The sequence below is a fragment of the Toxorhynchites rutilus genome, chromosome 3 (genome assembly GCF_029784135.1).
Source record: "Toxorhynchites rutilus septentrionalis strain SRP chromosome 3, ASM2978413v1, whole genome shotgun sequence".
Lineage (NCBI taxonomy): Eukaryota > Metazoa > Arthropoda > Insecta > Diptera > Culicidae > Toxorhynchites > Toxorhynchites rutilus.
In genome coordinates, this window is record NC_073746.1 from 268,629,412 (window position 1) to 268,649,240 (window position 19,829).

General features: G+C 35.6%; 1 protein-coding gene across 1 annotated transcript; it reads right to left on the reverse strand.

Moving 5' to 3' along the window:
• Positions 1-16,767: 16,767 nt before the first annotated feature.
• LOC129774212 (uncharacterized) lies at positions 16,768-18,908 on the reverse strand. Its single transcript, XM_055777920.1, has 6 exons — positions 18,836-18,908; positions 18,099-18,647; positions 17,929-18,042; positions 17,395-17,762; positions 16,836-17,326; positions 16,768-16,774 (listed from the first exon to the last, which is right to left on the reverse strand). Exons 1-6 carry the CDS (start codon positions 18,906-18,908, stop codon positions 16,768-16,770), a joined length of 1,602 nt encoding a protein of 533 aa, XP_055633895.1.
• Between the last annotated feature and the right edge of the window lie 921 nt (positions 18,909-19,829).

A 19,829-nucleotide genomic window follows, 5' to 3' on the forward strand; every position in this document is an offset into this window, starting at 1 on the left:
TGGTTTTCTTGCGTTTTTCATTACTTCATTACATCATTACTCCAAGATTTTCGATTGTCTTGATTTCTGCTGTTTTTGATGATTCGATAAAGGTGCAATTACTTGTATTTCCTCTTAATATTGTATGTATGCAATTGTCAGTGGAAACATTGAACAAATTTTGGATGTCACAGATGAAATTTTCTTCGATATTTGAACATGAGTATGTTACTAAATATGATTCGTTGTTGCTTATAACAGCATTTGTTGCGTTTATTGCAATAATTTTGTTTCTTACGGGTATTGTTTCTAATTTGAGTAGTTCATAATCGCCTTGTCTTAATTTTGGTATTTTAACGAGAATTGTTATGTTTAACCCGCTATGGAAAGCTATCGGTTTTAAAAACTCGTAAGTTTGATCATAGCTTTGAATTTTAATGCCTTGTGATTCTAGGATTTGGGTTGCGAAATCCATTTCTGATGGTAGCAGGAGTAGCTTGGAAATTATTCCGACTTTCATGAGTTGTATAGATTCGAAGAGGTCTTCCAGCTGATGCCTAACTGCGTCGATGCTGAATATAATACTATGTATGTGTATGCTCGTATTTTATTGAGTTTTCTGAGTTCAACCTAGCTTGTTTGATAATATCATTGATTGCTATAGATTGTTTAAATGCATGTATCATCAAATTGTTTATTCTTTCTTCAAATAATTTGTTTATTGCTATTTGTTCGTTATTTTCTGTGATAAGTGCATTATTTGAACTTTGTATTGTCTGAATTTGATTTTCAATTTTTAATAAATCTTCGTTGCCTAGGTTTCCAGTTATCATTTTGATGGCTGATCCTAAAATGTTTAGTGACCTTTTCGTCCTTTTCCTAGGTATTAAGTTTTCAATTACAAAATTTGCTTGATTATGTCTTTGTTTGATGATTTTAACAATTTCACAAAATTTTGGATTTTCTTCTAATTTAGCTATTATTGGTTCGTATTGTTTTAATACAATTTTGAATGAATTCAAATTAAATCTATGTAATAATGTGTGGAAACCTTCTTTTATGAAAACTTTCCCTGTCTGCGGCAAAAACGCCAGGATTTTGATTTAGGTCCATGATTTCCATGTGGGATGAGTGGATAGGATTGGATGGGATCAGGAATAAGAGGATAATTGTGATCATCCTTCTGTTGTCCTGTGAAGTAAAAATCATAGTTAGTTTCCAGAGTATGATGTGAGGGCTCAAACGGATATTCGTCTATGATCCTGCAAAGTAGAAAAATGTCATTAATAAAGTGTTTCATAATAAACTTTAGATTATTCGTTTCCTTTTTAATTTACTTTTGTGAATTTTTCGGTTATTTTCATCAATTATGTTAGTTTCCCTGTTTTCTCTTACTTTGTTTTCTTTATATCTTTCTTGATGTTTGAGATTATTTCTTTTTCTTTCATATACAGTTTCATTATCTCGAAAAATTTCATAATCTTCTCGGGATTGGTTTAATTTTTCTATTTCTTTACGTTTCCGTTCCATAATTCTTTCTTTGAATTCTTTATACATTTTTTCTTTCATTCTAATTCTTTCGTCTAGGTCTTCAGGGATCGTCGTATCTTGCCTAAATCCGTAAAATAATTCTCTAGGGGTGATATTTGTTTGGGTATGAATGGAATCATTGTAAATTGCAACGGCTAAGTTAATTTTGCTCGATTCAGGAAGATCTTTGGTAAGTTTATATTTCGAAAGAATATTATGTAGTTTTCTTAGTGTTCGATGAACAATTTCTATAGTTCCGTTTGATGAGGATTGACCAACGCTGGTGTAGTGATATTGTATTTGATTTTCTTCTAGAAAGCTTTTCACAGTAGTAGAAGTAAATGCGGCTTCCTGGTCCATTATGAGTAGTGCTGGTTTACCAAGAGTTGATAGGAAATGAGATAAAGCTCTGAGAATGTGTACAGTATTACGCGTACGAATTGGTATAGCGAATGCAAGTCTGGAGAATTTATCACAAAAAGTGAGATAATTCTTTTCTTTTATTATGAAAATATCCATGTGAACTATTTGTAATGGTTTCGATGGGGTTTCAGTAAGTTTATATTTCTGTTTGTATGGATGTCTTTCGTATTTAGATTTTTGACATAATTTACAAACGTTAATAAATTTTGTAACTTTAGATTTTATTTTTGGGAAAAAATATTTTCTTTGAATGTGTTTCGAATGCAAGTTTCGATAATACCTCTGTGATTATAGTTATGTTGCGTTAGAATAATTTGGTCTTGTTCCTCTTCGTCTGGTACATCAATTAAGAGTTTTTCGGTCCAAAGTATTTTTAATGATTTGGCTCGAGAGAAGTAGTTTTTGTAAATGATTTGCAATGATTTAAGGATTTCAGTGTGACAGTAAAGTCCATTCACACAGTTAGATGATGCATAGTCTTTTAAAATATTTATAAGAATAGCAGGACTGAAAATTTGTGTTTTGATGGTTATTCGATGATAGTTTGGAAAAATTGTTAAACTTTCTCGACTATTTTCGTTTTATTTTTCGAGGATGATTTGATTTCTAAATTCATTGAGAGGTTTTTCTGTGCTTTTAATGAAGTCACTATCATCAGAGTCTGCTGAATGTTGAGTCATACTTTCATCTGTTGTATTTGAATTTATTTCGCTGTTCACTGATTCCTCTGGTTCAATTCTGGAAAGGGAATCAGCATTGTTATTTAGAGTACCTTTTTTATATTTGATTTCGAATTCAAATTCCTCTAATTCAAGTTTCCATCTCAGTAGCTTGCGATTCAAGTCATTTTTTGTCTTAGCCATAAAAGAGGTTTATGGTCTGTACGGATTTCAAATTTGGTACCATAGATGTATGGCCTGAAATGTTTGGTTGCAAAAATTATGGCTAATAATTCTTTTTCGGTGGCTGAATATCTGCATTCTGTGTCGTTCAGGGTTCTAGATGCGTATGCAATTGGATGTTCTTTTCCATCATTTGAGCGTTGTGATAAGACGGCACCTAACGCAAAATCGCTTGCGTCTGTTTCAAGGATGAATTGTTTTTCGAAGTTTGGATATTTGAGGATGGGATCTGTTACTAACAGTTGTTTGCAATCTTTGAAACAATTTATAAATTCTTCGTCATGGACAATCTTTGCATCTTTCTTAAGGCATTTTGTCAATGGCTTCGTGAGTTTGGCAAAATCTTTAATGAATTTCCGATAATATCCCAATAGTCCTAGGAATCCTTTTATCTGTGAAGTAGTCTTGGGTATCGGCCAATTTAAAATCTTTTCTATTTTATTGGGATTAGGTTTTATACCATCTTGAGTGACGATATGGCCTAAAAATTCACATTGCTTCTGAAGAAATTCACATTTATCCAACTGGATTTTTAAGTTTGCATTAATAAGTATTTGAAGCACTTTGTCTAGGTTTTCAAGATGTTGTTGTAATGAATTACCAAAAATGATTATATCGTCTAGGTAAACTAAACAACATTTACCTATCAGATCGCTCAATATGCTATTCATCGCTCTTTGGAAGGTAGAAGGAGAGTTTTTCAAACCAAAAGCATGCGGATAAATTCAAAATGGCCTTTGTCTGTACTGAAAGCTGTTTTTGCTCTGTCTTTAGGTTCTACTTCTATCTGATGAAAGCCGGATTTCAAATCTAAGGTTGTAAAATAAATACTGCGACCTAACCTGTCCAATATTTCTTCAATGTTTGGTATAGGAAATTTGTCATCAATGGTTTTTTCATTCAATTTGCGATAGTCAATTACAATGCGCCATTTTTGTTTTCCACTAGCATCAGATTTTTTTGGTACAATCCAGATTGGTGAAGTCCATGGTGATATGGAATTTTGAATTATTCCATCTGACAGAATTTCGTTAATTTGTTTTTCAACTTCTGCTTTATAAATATGAGGGTACCTGTATGTTTTATTGTGGATGGGGATATCATCAACTGTTTTGATTGCGTGCTTTATCGCTGTTGTGCAAGAAAGCTTATGATTTTCATTGTGAATGATGCTACTATTTCGTTTCAAAATTTTAAACAATGATGATTTTTCTTCAGAGTTGAGGTGTTCTGTTCGGATTAATTTATCTAAGTCCAAATTTAATGGATGGGATTCTAATATTGTGTTATTTATTTCCATGGCTTTGGCAATTGGAAGAACCTTTGCTGGTTTGGTCCAAGTGAAGGTAACTGATTCGCCAAAGTTTCTTGCTTGAACGCTAATGAATTCATTTCTTGCATGATATAATCCTGATGGTATTACAGCGTTATTAATGCGTATGTCTGAAGGGAGAAACACGTCGCCGTTTTGCTGTGAAACAGGGAGTTTAATAGTTTGTACTGAATGTGCATTAAGAGTGATTTGAGGTGGGCCTAATGTTCTTATTTGCATGGGAATTGTTTTTTGTGGAAGAATTAATTTATGATTATTAACGTCAATTATTGCTTTAAGATCTGACAATGATTCGTATCCAATGATGCCATCAAAAAACGTATGAAAATTAAGAAGATAAAAAGTAAAGTTTTGTTCAATCCCAAACAGAGTTGTGGTGAATTTTTTATCAGAGATATGTTTTCGTGCACTATTTTTAATGTTTATTGGTTTGCATGATTCTTGTCTTATATCCGGAATAAGACGTGTTGAGATGAAGTTTTTATTAGAACCGCTAGAATTTTTGCTTTTTTACCGAGAATATTTATGATTATGTAAGGAAGTCCATTTATAGCATTCAACTCGGAAAGAGAGTACCTGGGGAAATTTGAAAATTTGTCTCCGATTCATTTTCGTATTCATATTCATGTTCGTTCTCAGAATGATCTTCAAATGGTTTTTCAGATTCATCTTCTGCATCGTGATTGTATATTCTGTTCTGTTTTGATCTCAATGATGGATCAATTTCCATAGGTTCTACCTTTTGTCTGTCAGAAGGTGGTTTCTGTCGTGATACAAATTGTGTCGGTCTGTTGTCAATTGATTTGTTGAATGGTTTTTCAAAATGCTTTTTATTAGATTGAGGATGTTGCTCGAAAGCTGAATTTGTTTGAGTTTTAGTTTTCTCGGCATTTTGGAATCGAGTCAAGAAAGCGTATGCTGCTTCTAAATCACTAGGTTGGGCTGTTTGCGCATAACCGAAGTTAGGTTTGCTAAGTCCGTTTATAAATGCAGCTAGGCATTCCTGTTCTAGAAAATGATTGATTGCCTCCCAGTGGTTGGAGTAGATTTCATTTTACTTCGCTAGAGATTTCATGTTAATCATGATTTCTCTTGTACGTTTATAGTATATGTGAAGAGAGTCAGTCATTTTTAGAGACCAAAATTGCGTTTGATAGGTGGCAATATTATTGCGATCACCGTATACACTTTGTGAAATTTCTGCTACTTCTTCGAATGTTGATGGGTTACCATTTACACATATTGTGTCTCGGGCTCTTCCATCTATTTTATTAATCACCGCTTGTTCATAGACAGAAAATAATTCTGCTGTTACGTGTGATCTAAATAAATTTAGAGTTTTTCTTGCAGTTGTCAACCAAGACGCTAACTGCTTATTGTTTCCATCAAACGATGGGATCGTTCTAATTGGATCGGGAATCCTATAGAAATCAGAGCGCCGGTCCTCCACAGCGGGGGCCTGCTGCTGATGTTGTAAAATTTGTTGCTGTCGCTGCAGCGTATTATTTTCTTGCTGGAGAGCGCTTAGTCTCTGTTCCAGACTTTGTACTGTTGCTGGCTCCACATTAAATTTTAATGCCTTTACTTTTGGCAATGGATTGAATTTTGGCATATAGCACTAGGTTTTAAAAAGAAAAACGACTCCCCTGCGATAGGTTCTGGAACCACTCCTTCGAATTGAAATTCACTAAATCACTTTGAAATGTCTTATTGAAGCACCGCAAATCCTCCACGTGTTGGGAGATGGTTTTTCACCGAGACGCTTCACACCGCGAATAGAAAATCACGTAGTGGACTCTATTCCACAGCACACTAAATGTTCATTAAAACAGTTCCGAATTTTCACGCACTGAAAACGTTTTTGCGATGTAGCGCCGCGTCTTTCAATTTGTCACGTATCGGACACAAACACTGCTCTAGCGAAAGCGAAATTGTTTCCACGTTTCGATTCTAAGTTCCGATTTAATTTAGCACTTAGCGCAAATTCACTTCAACGCGATTTAGGAAGTGACCCGTACGACTGCGCCAGTTATGATTTATAACCATAGGTGGTGTAAAAAAAACAAACTTTTATTTACCGAACATTTAATTATAAAGTCAACTTAGATACTAAATCTAGTTCCCTGTCGCTAAGCCTTTTATAACTATCAATTTCTAAGTCAGCATAATTCAATCTTGGTTGGTTCCCGTTCATGATGTGTCGTGTTGCATCTGGTTCTCCGGATTCTGCTGACGATGTCTTCTATGGCGATAGAGCTGGAATTTGTTTTGGCATCGTACGGTTCGTTGGAAATGTTTACATGATGACTGCGTGGCTCGACGATTATCTGACCTTGATGTGTAGTGTGGATTGTTGTGCTGCTGGGCTGGTTTCCGTACATAACTATATATAGAAGATTATATTTTATAGTTCTCCTTTGTGCATATCACATGTCTTACGAACCAGCCTGCGCCTGAAAGCCTTTCGAATAGAGGCAATGAACCTACAAGACATTTTTAATCTTTCGTACACATTTTTGTACTCCTCCCCTGTTCATATCGTAATTTAAATTAAAATTTGGATTACTAACGTAGACGGTGCCGCCTCGTTTCATCCTTTATAGTATAACTGTTGTGTCCGATGTATCGTAACTACAGGTAAACTTCGATATAACGTACATTTTACTCTCAAAATTGTACGTTGTATCGAATTGTACGTTATATCGAAGCATAATAAAGTACTCACAAACGTAGTCTATAATACATTATTGTGTTGCTGTTTTAGTACAGTTAATGAATAATTTCAATCAGAAGACGAAGCCAGCCTTTCTCATGATGTTTCCCTTCATACTGTTGATTAAAGCTTGATTCATTTAGAATCCGGAATCACAAAACCAGCTGTATTTCGGGATTGATTGAAGGTACAAAACTTGTTTTAGCATCACAATACAGATAATTCATTGTTCTATCAGAAAAAAAATATTGAAAAAATTTATCCTTTACACTTTGGAAATGTGTACGTTATATCGAGGTAAAATGTACGTTATATCGAGTGACGTTATATCGAGGGTACGTTATAACGAGGGTACGTTGTATCGAAGTTTCCCTGTATTTAGCATCGTGACTATCCTCTTATGTTTCTTTTAATCTTTTGTTTATACTGAGTACCGTTACCCATTATTCATAGAAACACCATATTATCTCGTGTACAGGTTCACAAGACATTAAAATTCGTTTAGAAAAGTCTAAATTGATACATGGCTGAATAAAGTATAAGATTAGTATGATTCCTTGCTGTGGTGGCCGAGAGCAGACAAACGACCAGAACGGTAAAAATGGTATGGTGGCTGAGAGCAGACAAGTGACAGCAAAAAGTTAATCTTCTCCATTCCAAACAAAATGATGTTCTCTTGGTTACTCTGAGTTTATAAGGGGAAAGTCGGGAAAGACGAACTGGATAGGAATGATACCTACATATGATTGATAAATTACATTATCATTTTTATTGTTAACTAGCTAACTCGGCAAACTTCGTCCCGCCCAAAATTTGTTTTTTGTTATCAATACCTTCAAACATTCACGTTTTTTACTTAGTGCAAGTTCATGGGTCCACTCGCAGAACTGTTCATTGATTGATCTTCTAATCGACCCCGTTGAATTTACCATTTACTGTATATTTCCTAGTACTTCTACTCAAACTCATCATTATAAGATCAGACTATTTTCTGACACAATTCTCGTTCAAGATTTTTCAACCACTTGCAAAAAACATGTTTCTCCGTTACATGGAATAAATGTTTGATACAGAAACTATGATAGAATAAAGACAGCCCTAAACCGGACAATTCCTTCCTCGAGTTTTGCTTTTATCAACATATTCGGCAATCCATTTTTATTGGTATAAATAGAAGAAGATAAAGACATTTCGTTGGCGCAAACACCAACTGGACTAATAATGCTTGTCAATATGTATTGTAGAACATAAGGGAATTTAACTTTCCCATTTTCCTTCTGACTTTTCCGAAAATTTTCAATTGTCATGTTTGATTGGAATATTTTTGGTTGAAATATGTGTAACATTTTCATGGGACCCCCTCTCCATTCCAGAGGAGGAAGGAGTGGCATACCATCATAGAAACATTTCTTATACCAAAAAACCCTCACATCCCAAATTGTGCTTGATTACTTCGCGAGTTATGAAAAAAACATTTCGTGCCCCCTAAAACGTTCACATGCCAAATTTGGCTCCATTTTCTTGATTCATTCTCGATGCAGAAATTTGTGTTTAATTTCTATGGCAGACCCCCCCCCCCTTCTCAGAAAGATGGGAGGAGTGTTGAACCACCTTAGAAATTATTCTTGCCCCCTAGAACCTTCTTCTTCTTCTTCAATGGCACTAACGTTCCTAGAGGAACTTCGCCGTCTCAACGTAGTATTACTTGCGTCATTTTTATTAGTACTTAGTTGAGATTTCTATGCCAAATAACACGCCTTGAATGCATTTTGAGTGGCAAGCTCTAGAATACGCGTGATCACAGTGCAAGTTGGAGGAAATTTCTTTGACGAAAAATTCCCCCGACCAGAACGGGAATCGAACCCGAACACCCGGCATGTTAGTTATGACGCTAACCACTCGGCCAAGGGAGCACAAAGAACCTCCCCTAGAACCTCCACATGCCAAATTTGGTTCCGTTTGCTTAATTAGTTCTTGAATTATGCAGAAATGTATGCTTCATTTGTATGGCAGTCCCCCACCTCTCCTCAGAGAGAGGGGAGGAGTGTCTATTCACCATAGAAACGTTTCGTGTCCCCTAAAACCAAATTTGGCTCCATTTACTTGGTTAGTTTTCGAGTTATACAGAAATTAGTCTTTCATTTGTATGGCAGTTCCCCCTTAGAAAGGGGGGTGGAGTGTCTGACCACCGTGAAAACATTTACTGCACCCTAAAACCTCCACATGCTAAATTTGGTTTCATTTTCTTGATTAATTCTCGAGTAATGCAGGAATTTGTGTTTCATTCGCATGGCTAACAATTTGGGGTGAGATAGCTATATATTTTTTGTGAAAATCACGATAAAATTCAACGTTTACTTAAGCTGTCTTTGCCCTAATATATCGCTAGACCGAATCTAGATAGGAGAATCCAACGACTCTTCCCACTCGGTTTGTGTGCAAATCGCAGCAGTAATATCGAGAAATTTCTCAATTTGGAGCGGAACGGTACTCCGGTCACGATCTGCTTTAATGGAGATCCGATCCGCTTTAATGGAGTATAATCTTCCTTTTTTCGGGATAAATGGTTTCCGTCCGATTTCCGGTTCTTGCCCATTGCATGGGACAGGACACGTGTACAGCACCAGTCTGTCCGGGGTTCTTAAAAAGAGTAATTCCAAATGAAATCGACAAATGACAAAACATGAGTATTTTTGATTCGAATGAAAGTGCGTATTCCGTTTGGGTTAGAGGAAATATGAGTTTTTCACAGCAATTGGGAATTTTTTTACTCAAGCGTAACTTTTGAAAAGGGCGTATCGATTTGAGTAAGAGAAAATTTTGATAATTTATATCTCAAAAACTATGAGTCGTACCGAAAAAGTGTCTTAGAAAGAATTATAGAGTATTGATGGTTGAATATGAAAAAAAATGTACACTGAGAAGAAAAAATAGTACTCTTTTTTTTTATTTACAAAATAAAAATTCAATTTGCAATATCCAAAATACATATTTTTTAATTTTTTCATACAAAACAGAAGTCATGCAGAAAATTAAAAAATGGGCCCAAGATGGTAAAACTATTTTTGACGAACTTTGTGGAACATCGAATTTTTAGGAATTTTCGTTGTTAACAACAACAGGAATTGTATGTTAACAATCATTTTTAGCCACAAATTATGAATCCTGATGTGATGAAAACAAAAAAGGTTATTATCAATCTCCTTCTAAATGCAATCATTCTCGAGATATTTAAAAAAATATTTCTAATTTATAATCTTTTTTATAGTAAATGATCTCTTTTAATATGTTTGTCGTGTTATACCGTCATGTTCATGAAATTTTTTGAATTTTCTTATAATTTCCAACAATTTTTTTGATTGATTGAAGTTTGTATTAAGATAGAAAAGATTTTTTTGTTTCGCTACGTTTTGTATTAACCCACATGTCTTCGAATGTTTCGTAACGTAACTCCTAAACATATGTCTTTACCATAACGATGTATTTGGAAAAGTTGTTGAAAATTATAAGCGAATTCATAAAATCTCATGAACATGATGGTATAACACGACAAACATATTTAAAGGGCCTATTTACTATTAAAAAGACAATAAATTACAAATATTTGTTTAAATATCTCGAGAATGGCTACATTTAGAAGGAGATTGATAATAACCTTTTTTGTTTTAAATAACATCAGGATTATGATTTGTGATTCAAAATGACTGCTAACATACAAAAACTCGAAGTTTCGAGAATTCCTTAAAATTCGATGTTCCACAAAGTTCGTCAAAAATAGTTTTACCATCTTGGGCCCATTTTTAAAATTTTCTACATGACTTCTATTTTAATATGATATAAAAAAGAGTACCAATTTTTTTCTCAGTGTACATTTTTTTCATATTCAACCATCAATACTCTATAACTCTTTCTAAGTCACTATTTCGGTACGACTCATAGTTTTTGAAATATAAATTATCAAAGATTTCTCTTACTCAAATCGATACGCCCTTTTCAAAAGTTACGCTTGAGTCAAAAAAATCCCAATTGCTGTGAAAACTCATATTTCCTCCAACCCAAACGGAAAACACACTTTCATTGGAATCAAAAATACAAGTTTTTAAAACTGCATTTCGAGGACGATTTCATTTGGAATTGCTGAAAATGTTTTCGCGAAGAATATTGTTCTGCTCGTTTGTGCGTCTTTGTTCGATGGCTCAACTAAAGTTCCCAACCCGATCATGGCGGAATTCTCTCAAGCCCGCCAATTCATGTTCGGGTTACATCGCCTGTTGTATAATTATACCAACCGTTGCGATGTGTTGAACTTATGCCGTCATCTAGTTACTTTTTTAAATTTTCTTTTATCTTTTGAGTTATTTTAGATTCTATTTATTTTAACTTTATTTTTATTTTCCTTAAAATATAAGTAATCCTAGCTAGCTTTACAATTGTTATATTAATGTGTTTTCATTATATTCAAAAATAACGAGAGAGTTTACGGTTAGGAATGTTAGTACCAATGAAGAGATAGTTGACTTCAGTGAAGACGACGTACCAACATTGGACACCCCAAAGAACCGGCTTGACGTTTACAAATAACACAGGCTAGATACTTTTCTCGCCTAATACATTTTATAAAGATTCTCTAGGACACAACAATTCGACAACAAAATGTGTCTATAGTATCCCACGTGGACTCCCTGTATTCCAAATTTAAAAACTCTAAAATTACCGATTACAGATGATGTTTGATAAGATAATATCTAGCCGAAAAAATAATACATTTTTAAGTCATATGCTGACAGACAGATTTTCATTAAAAACAAGCATTAGGAGATGCTTTGTATCTTCTTCGAGACACACCTTGTCTTTCACTCTGATGAGATCTTTGTCGCCATCTTTGTTGAGACAATGTACCTGTAACAATTATATAACATATCTATGCGTAATTTGTTACTTCCTTGAACGACTAAGAAAAATCTGTTGTCGTCTAGATTTTAATTTAGTTTGCAAAATCTCAATGATGAATGCAATCACCGCAGCAAACAACCCGAGGCCTAGAATAAAAAAACCTCCAAGAAACCCATCCAAACTAAGAGCCCGTGGTGCGTTGGGTTCACGCAACCGAGAGTTGATGGTCGCTTTCTGAATGTTCTGATCGCTATTTTCATACATGGCATTCAACTCTTGATAGTAAAAAATACTAGCCTCCGCCATCCGCATTGTCAGCGTGTTGAGTTGTTCCATCAGAGGCCACGTTTTAGTGGCCATTGATATTTCGTAATCATAATACAGCTCTTCGCTCATGATTTGATAATTGTGAACGTTTTCTTGGGTGATCCATTCACCGATCATAAGATGATCATCAATGAGACGTCCGATTGCAAATGCAACATTACCTTTGTCAGCAAAACCTCGCAGTATTGAGGGCGGCTGCGGTTGAAATTTTGAGAGCAACTCAATGATTGTAGGCTGCAAGAAAATAAGCTGATGAGTAGATTCAACTGGTCACAGTTCTAAACATACATTATCTGAAAGAAGCAATGAGAATACCCACGCTTCATGTGTCTGTAACCATATGAGGCCACTCTTTGCTAGGTCATCTAGAGTGTCGATGGATGGTCCAAAAAGTGGAACTGTTCTCAAGCTGGCATACCTACTCCAGTAAATGCTGACTATATTGAAAGCGTAAAGCAACAGCGCCACCGATACAATAACATCTGACGCTTTCCGTAGTCGAAAAATGGATGTTTGTTGGAGGAAAATTGCCAACAAATTCAGACAGCTCCGAACGTAATCCTGTTGGATGACAGGTCCATTTAATCGATCCATTAAAAGATGCATAATAACCATTGTGAAGAATGCCGCAAAGGTGAAGATCCAAACAGGAACTGTGAAAGCAATAAGCATAACTTTCCATGATGGTTCAGGCCTGAAATTCGCAGGTTCAGATGAATTATGGACTTGTGGTTAAGCATTCATACATAGGCTTCGGTGCGATACAAGTCACACTTTTTCTCTGTATTGGCTTGGAAAAAGCTAAGTATTTTAGCGAAATATGCCAACAGCTTAGACCTCCGAATCCAACATCAGCTCGTCTTTCCACCAAACTCCCAAGAATTCCGTTACCGGTTCTGTTCGAATGAATTGTACCCCATAAGTTGACCTCATCTGGATAACAAAGTAATGTAATTAAATAATATGAAAACCACAATTACGTACCAAGTATCAACTCCACCGTACAGTTATAACGTCGACAGAACTCGGTTATCAAAAGACCATCGTTTCCGTATATTTCATACATTTGATTACCTGACTTTATTAGAGGATTTCCATTTCTGTCATCGAAAAATTCTGTCTTGTGCAGGCAAACTATAGGAGGGACATTGAAGGTTGCCAATCGAATAGATCTACCCTGCAGATCTGATGTTTTTTGGGGGAACAAATGCCTACCATGGCGAAAAGTTTTGCTTGCTACCTCAAATGTGTCTATCAGAAGCAAATCATTGAATTCTTCGACAGTCCCAACAAAACGATGGGTTAAAAGTTCAATTAAATCCATATTGAAATTCGACTTCAGGACCAGCAGGTTCATGATTTCGACAAGATTTGAATGTTTGTGCAGTTCTTCCAGCACATTCGGTTCGCTAGATTGAACATCATCCATTAGCAGTAGGATGGTTTTGTCAGAATTCCGGTAAGTAGCTTCATCATGGTACTGAATGTAGTTATCCATAAAACTGATTATTGAATCTTGATGTACGACAAATGCATTACAACCCAGCTCTATTCCTGATAGCAACGTATTGCTAGAAGAAACAATTTTTGAACTTTTGTTTATCTTTAAGGACACGGTTGGAATTGATGAAAGTATCTTGATTTCCGATAAAACACCGTTTGAGCTGCCAAATATTCTACAAATGGTGATAATTCCAGGCAAGTACACTGCAACTGAGAATATATTGAATAGTTAGCAAAATGGGATTTGTTTTGGGATATTTGAGATTTACTAATATGATTTATCAATACTTCATAAGAACTCTTGTATATATCCAAATCAGTATCCATATTGAAGTATTCCATGCTGATTTCGGTTTGTCTCTGTGCACGCAACAAGTAGGATTATCCGATATATTTGCATATTTTATCCGTTTCACCATGATAGTTGTTTACTATCAATCAATCAAATCATTATGTTGATAAGCTACTAATCTTCTTTTTTGTGATGGAGTATCCAGTTCCAGTTACAATTGCGAAAAAGAGGAATTGTAACCCAAGTGTGTCGTAACTTACAATGTTGGCCAACAAACAAATTCAGATGTTGATAATTTTAGAGTGGAAATCGTTAAGAACTACTGCTAATGTCACTTCAAATTAACAGCATACTTTACATTTTTTGTGATCCCGAATGAATCAAAATACATGGTCTCATCTAGTGGTCGAGTAATTAATCAAATTGCGGTGGTAAATTTTAGTTCAACTCCTTGAACACTTTGAATAGTTATTGGATGGAACCTAGGACTAATTATGATCGAACATTCTCGTTCAGTATGGTATGAAGTTGCTCCCAACGTTCGTAATGGTTCAATCATGTTCTACACTGATGGGTCGGAAATGGGAATCAGAAAAGGTGCCGGAGTGTATGGTCCCAGAACAAAAACCTCCGTGGATATGGGAAACTGACCAACACTTTTTCAGGTAGAAATAGCTGCAATAATAAAATGTTTAAATGTCTGCCTCAAAAGGAAATATAGACATGCTAACATCTGCATATTCTCAGTCAAGCGGCACTTAAAGCTCTAAATGCTTTTAAATGCTCTTCAAAAATTGTCGGGAAATGCATTTTCCTTTTACGGCAATTAATTCAGATAAGCTCGGTACAACTGTACTGGATTCCTGGTCATTGCGGTATAGAGGACAACGAGCGAGCAGATGAACTTGCCAGGAACGGCTCAAACTCACCGGGAAGACCGGGAATGAACGCATTAGTTCACACCCAACAGGGGAAAAATTGCTTCAATTTGATATGTCGATCATCTAAATCGGTTCAGTATTTTAAAAGTTATGCATTTTTGAGTCATTTTTGGTAACAGGAGAAAAATGATTTTTCGGGCCACCCTAAAATGGAAAAGGGCACCCTAAAAAACAAATAAATACGCAAAATAATATTTTGCGGTGAGGACCAAAATTACCATTCTTCACGAAAATCTGAGTACCACCTTATCGGCTTGGCATGGAATGGCTGTATAGATATACAAAATTCGCTAAATAAACGAACTTTCAATTCTACATGATCCCCCAACCAACATTTTTGGCAAATATTAGGTTAGGGAAAAAGTTATCCATTGTTTGCTTGTTGGCCGGCTTTAGTGATCGATATCTCGCGTAATATCGATCATACAATTTCAAGTTTACTCTCGTTGTAAAAGTGACATTTCACACTAAAAAAATTCTTTCGTTATTTTTTGTTTGTTCCATTCAGTTATAAGTTTCAGGGTGTTAACAATGGAGGTCAACAAAGAGAAAATTCGGTACATTTTACACTTTTTATTTTATAAATGCGAAAATGCAAGCCAGGCCTCTGAAATGGTGATTGATGTTTATCGTGCCGATACTCCAACATTAAAGTACGTGCAATTTAATTTATTTTCAAAAAATCTGTTTTTTTTTAATTTTTTTTAATGTTTTTTTTAGTGCAATACACTAAATTATGATTTCTGCTGTCAACAAATGGACCGTTTGAAACTAGCGATTGACCAGAAACGTTCAGAATTGGCCAACAGAAGAGGTGTTTCGTTCCATCCGGACAACGCAAGACCACACAATTCCGAGAGTCCGGAGGCGATCTGGCGTAGTGATAACATCCATACCTCTTACGCAGAGAACACGAGTTCAATTCTCACGCCCGTCATTCTTCCAAAAATGGAAGTAAAAGTGACGAACCAGCCGAAATGTGTTGAAAGTCACTATAATAGAGAAAAAAAAATCCGAGAGCTTGATTGGGATGTTTTTATGCATCCGCCATATAGTCCGGACCTGGTACCAAACGATTATAAACTTTTTCTCGCATTGGAAAATTTCCAGAGTGATAAGAAATTGTGATCAAGAGAAGATTGTTAAAATCTATTGCTATGGTTTTTCGCTAATAAGGACCAATACCTCTATGATAGAGACAATATGAATCTACTTTTAGAAAGACAATACATTTTTCAACAAAACGGTGTATATTTGACCCAAATCGGACAATCCGAAGCATATTAAAAATATTTTTGAATTGCGCTCAAAAATATTGGATTACTTTTTCCCCAACCTAATAAATCTGACGCATACTAAAACACACCAAACCAGATAATAACTGTTCAAATCCGCAGTTCCGAGTTAAATCGAGACGAACGGACACTAAATCATTTTCAGTTATATAAATTTCATATTTGATGTCTAATCCATGTACATTCTGTCAAATGTATACCAGGAATTTGTCATTTTAAATCTTCCCGCTGAACATGTTTCCTTTTTTCGAAGTTGATTTTACTTTCAGTGGTCTTAATGTCAAGTATGATCTGTCATCAAAGCATCATTAAGAACAAGTTAACTTTTCTTTGCACGGTGATTTTCGATATGGATAATTCTATTGGTCAAAGATATTGTGTGAAATTTTGTGTTGCAAACAAAATTTCTTGTGCTGAAATGTTGAAAATACAACTACACAACTTGATTGTTGGGAAAAGTATATTGTTTTCTTTTCCCATAATTCTCCAATTCTGAAACCTCAATCAATTATAAGAACGCGTACTTGTCGTCCAAAACTCATTTTAGCGTAATGGCATTTGCAAAGTTGCTTGTAATATAACAGGGATAGATACAAAGTTATATTGATGGTTGTAATATCGCATGTACAGTAAATTTTATTTTCTTGGAATATATCAAAGATAAGATATCGCAAAGATATCGAATTAATTTTGTTTTCATGTACCGTCTTATATCATGTTTCAATTTCGTTTGGGATATCTCGATCACAAACACAATGCTAGCGACAGCTAATCCGACACCTAGAGGGAAGAACCCTCCAAGAAGATCATTTAAATTGCGAGCGCGAGGTGCGTTCGATTTTGTCAAACGAGAATTGGAGGCAGCAATTTGAATGTAATAACCGTTGTTTTCATCAAGAACTTTCAATCCTTGGTAGTGACAAACTCCAGCTTCCGCAGTTCGCATTATCAGCAAATTGAACCGTTCCATCAGAGGCCACGTTTTAGTGGCCATAGCAATTTCGGTATCATAGTACAGCTCTTCTTTCATAAGTTGATAGTTGTGAACGTTTTCTGCAGTGATCCAGTCACCGATCATAAGATGATCATCATTCAATCGCCCAATTGCGAACGCAACATCGCCCTGGTCGGCTAATTCTCGCAGCACTGATGGAGGCTTGCCTCGAAACATGGATACCAGTATTTTGATTGTTGGCTGAATTAAAAGAAAAGAAGAGAACTTTTCCAATTACTAGTAAGAGATGATTAAAAATGTTGTATTACATTTTCTGTTAATATCAATGAGAATACCCAAGCATCGTGCGTCTGCAACCATATGAGACCACTTTGGGCTAGGTCTTCGGCGGTGTCGATGGATACCCCAAAAAGTAGAACTGTACTCGAGCTAGCATTTCTACTTGAGTAAATGCTAACTAAATTAAAAGCGTAATACAATAGTGCCACCGACAAAATCACGTCTGAAACATTCTGCTTCCGAATGTTAGCCGCTTGCATGAGAAAAATTGCCAACAAATTCATGAAGCTCTGAGCGAATTCCTGTTGGACTATCTCGGTTTGATTCAGTCGATTCATTAGAAGATGCATGTACCAAACAACGATGAAAACAACAATGGACAAGATCCATACAGGAACTGAGAATGTAATAAGTATAACTTTCCATGAAGGTTCAAGTCTAGAATACGAGGGTTCTAACGAGCTATGAAGAGGTAACTAAGCATTCTTACACTGGTTTTGGAGTGAGGCAAGTGCAGCTTTCTCGTTGAATGGGTTTGGAAAATGTTAAATATTTCAATGTACCATGCCAGCCTATTAACCCTCCGAATCCAACATCAGCTTGCCGTTCCGCCAGATTCCCAAGAATACCGTTGCTGGTTTTGTTTGTTTCGATTCTTCCCCACATGTTTACTGCATCTGGAAATGGAAACTTTAGTGAAGTAGTGAATGACATCAATATCTTAATTACACACCAATTCTCATTTCTACCGAGCAATTGTAACGTTGGCAGAACTCCACCATCATCAAACCGTCGAATCCACCCATTTGGTATGATTGATTGCCTGATTTCACAAGTGGATCACTATACTCACTTTTCCGCAGAATGACATGTGGAACGATATTGAAGGATGCCACTCGAATCGACTTTCCATGAAGATTGGTGGTTTTATCAGGAAAGAGTTGTTTCTCATAACGAAAGGTTTGGTTTACGACATTAAAGATATCTAGGAGGAAGAAATCGGTGGACTCATCAGCATTTCCAACATAACGATGGGTCCAAAGTTCAATCGATCCGAAATTGGCAGTTGAGTTTAGAATTATTAGATTATTAGCATAGTTCAACGAGTTCAATTTGACTCTGTTCGTCAAATTTAAAATGGTTTTGTTAGAATCCCTGTAAGTAGCCTTGTCATGGCATTCAATAAACTCATCCATGAAGCTTGCGATTGCATCTTGATGCACGACAAACAGATTACAGCCCCGCTCTATTCCTGAAAGCAATGGATCTCTTGTTGATTCAACTGGAAAAGTTTTATTTAGTGTTATGGATGAAATTGGAATGAATAAAGATATGTTTATGTCCGATAATATTCCGTTCGAGCGGCCAAATATTCTGCAGATAGTCATGACTCCTGGCATATAAGCTGCAATTGAAAAAAAGCAAATAACCAAGTTTATAAATGTATGATTGAAAATAAACCAAAATTACTGATGTAACCAATCAACACTTCGTAGGAACTCTTGTATGTATCAAAATCGGTACCGAAGTTGAAGTATTCCATACTGATTCCTGACAGCTTTTGTGCACGCCGCAAGTAAGATTATCTCATATACGTGCACATCATATCGGTTCCATCTTAATGACTGTTTACTGTCTCTTCATTAGCTCGATCGCGATATAATTATGTTGTTAGATATGTGAGAAAATTGGATAGTAACTTGAATATTAAATATCATTGATCGCAATCTGTGCCGTCAACTGACTTCGCCCAGTTGGAAATTTACAAGAATAATTATAGATATTATCTCTGGTGCGTTAGTTTACACTTATAAACTATGTTTCTTAACATTAGAATTACTAAGTTTTATTTAGTTTCCAGAGATACATTCTGTCAAAGATATACCGGGTATTTGCGTTATTCAAGACATGCTTTATTCTTTATTCTTTATCATCTAAATTTATATTATCGCCTTCATAAAAGGCTAAACAATAAACTTTTTCCAACGAACAATCCAGTCATCGGAACACTTTTTATAGAAGGAATCACCTTCAGTTCACGCAGCGAGTTCGTTTCAAAGTGTCAAATGTGATTGTTGTCTCGTTTGCATGTCATACTCGTACACCAATGTCTCGTCACCAGTAGTTGTGCGTTGTATGAACGTGGGATCAGAATTGATTCGTTCAAGCATGTCTTCATCCACTTGATTGCGATGATTTTTTGAAGAAAATTGAGCTCCTTTAGCTCTAGTCGTGCTGCGAATATTCTCATGTCCAAAACATCAACCAAAATACGACGAATGGTGAGATTTTTTTCGCGGGCTAGCTCTCTCAAACTTAAATGACGATTTTCGAGCAACATTTCTTCTGTTTTTTCGATGTTTTCGTCAGATGAAAATGTCCTTGACGTGGCAAATCGTTCATTTCTTCTCGGTCGACTTGGAATGCTTTGTACTATTCATACACCAGTACGTTAACTCAACTA

Excerpts from the sequence above, each read along its gene's own strand:
- LOC129774212 (XM_055777920.1), bottom strand. The coding sequence starts at position 18,908 with ATGGAATACTTCAACTTCGGTACCGATTTTGATACATACAAGAGTTCC. Across the intron at positions 18,648-18,835 it reads AGTGTTGATTGGTTACATCA|TTGAATCAACAAGAGATCCA; the intron begins GTAATTTTGGTT and ends AAACTTTTCCAG. Across the intron at positions 17,763-17,928 it reads AGGGTTAATAGGCTGGCATG|TTCCTGTATGGATCTTGTCC; the intron begins GTACATTGAAAT and ends TTACATTCTCAG.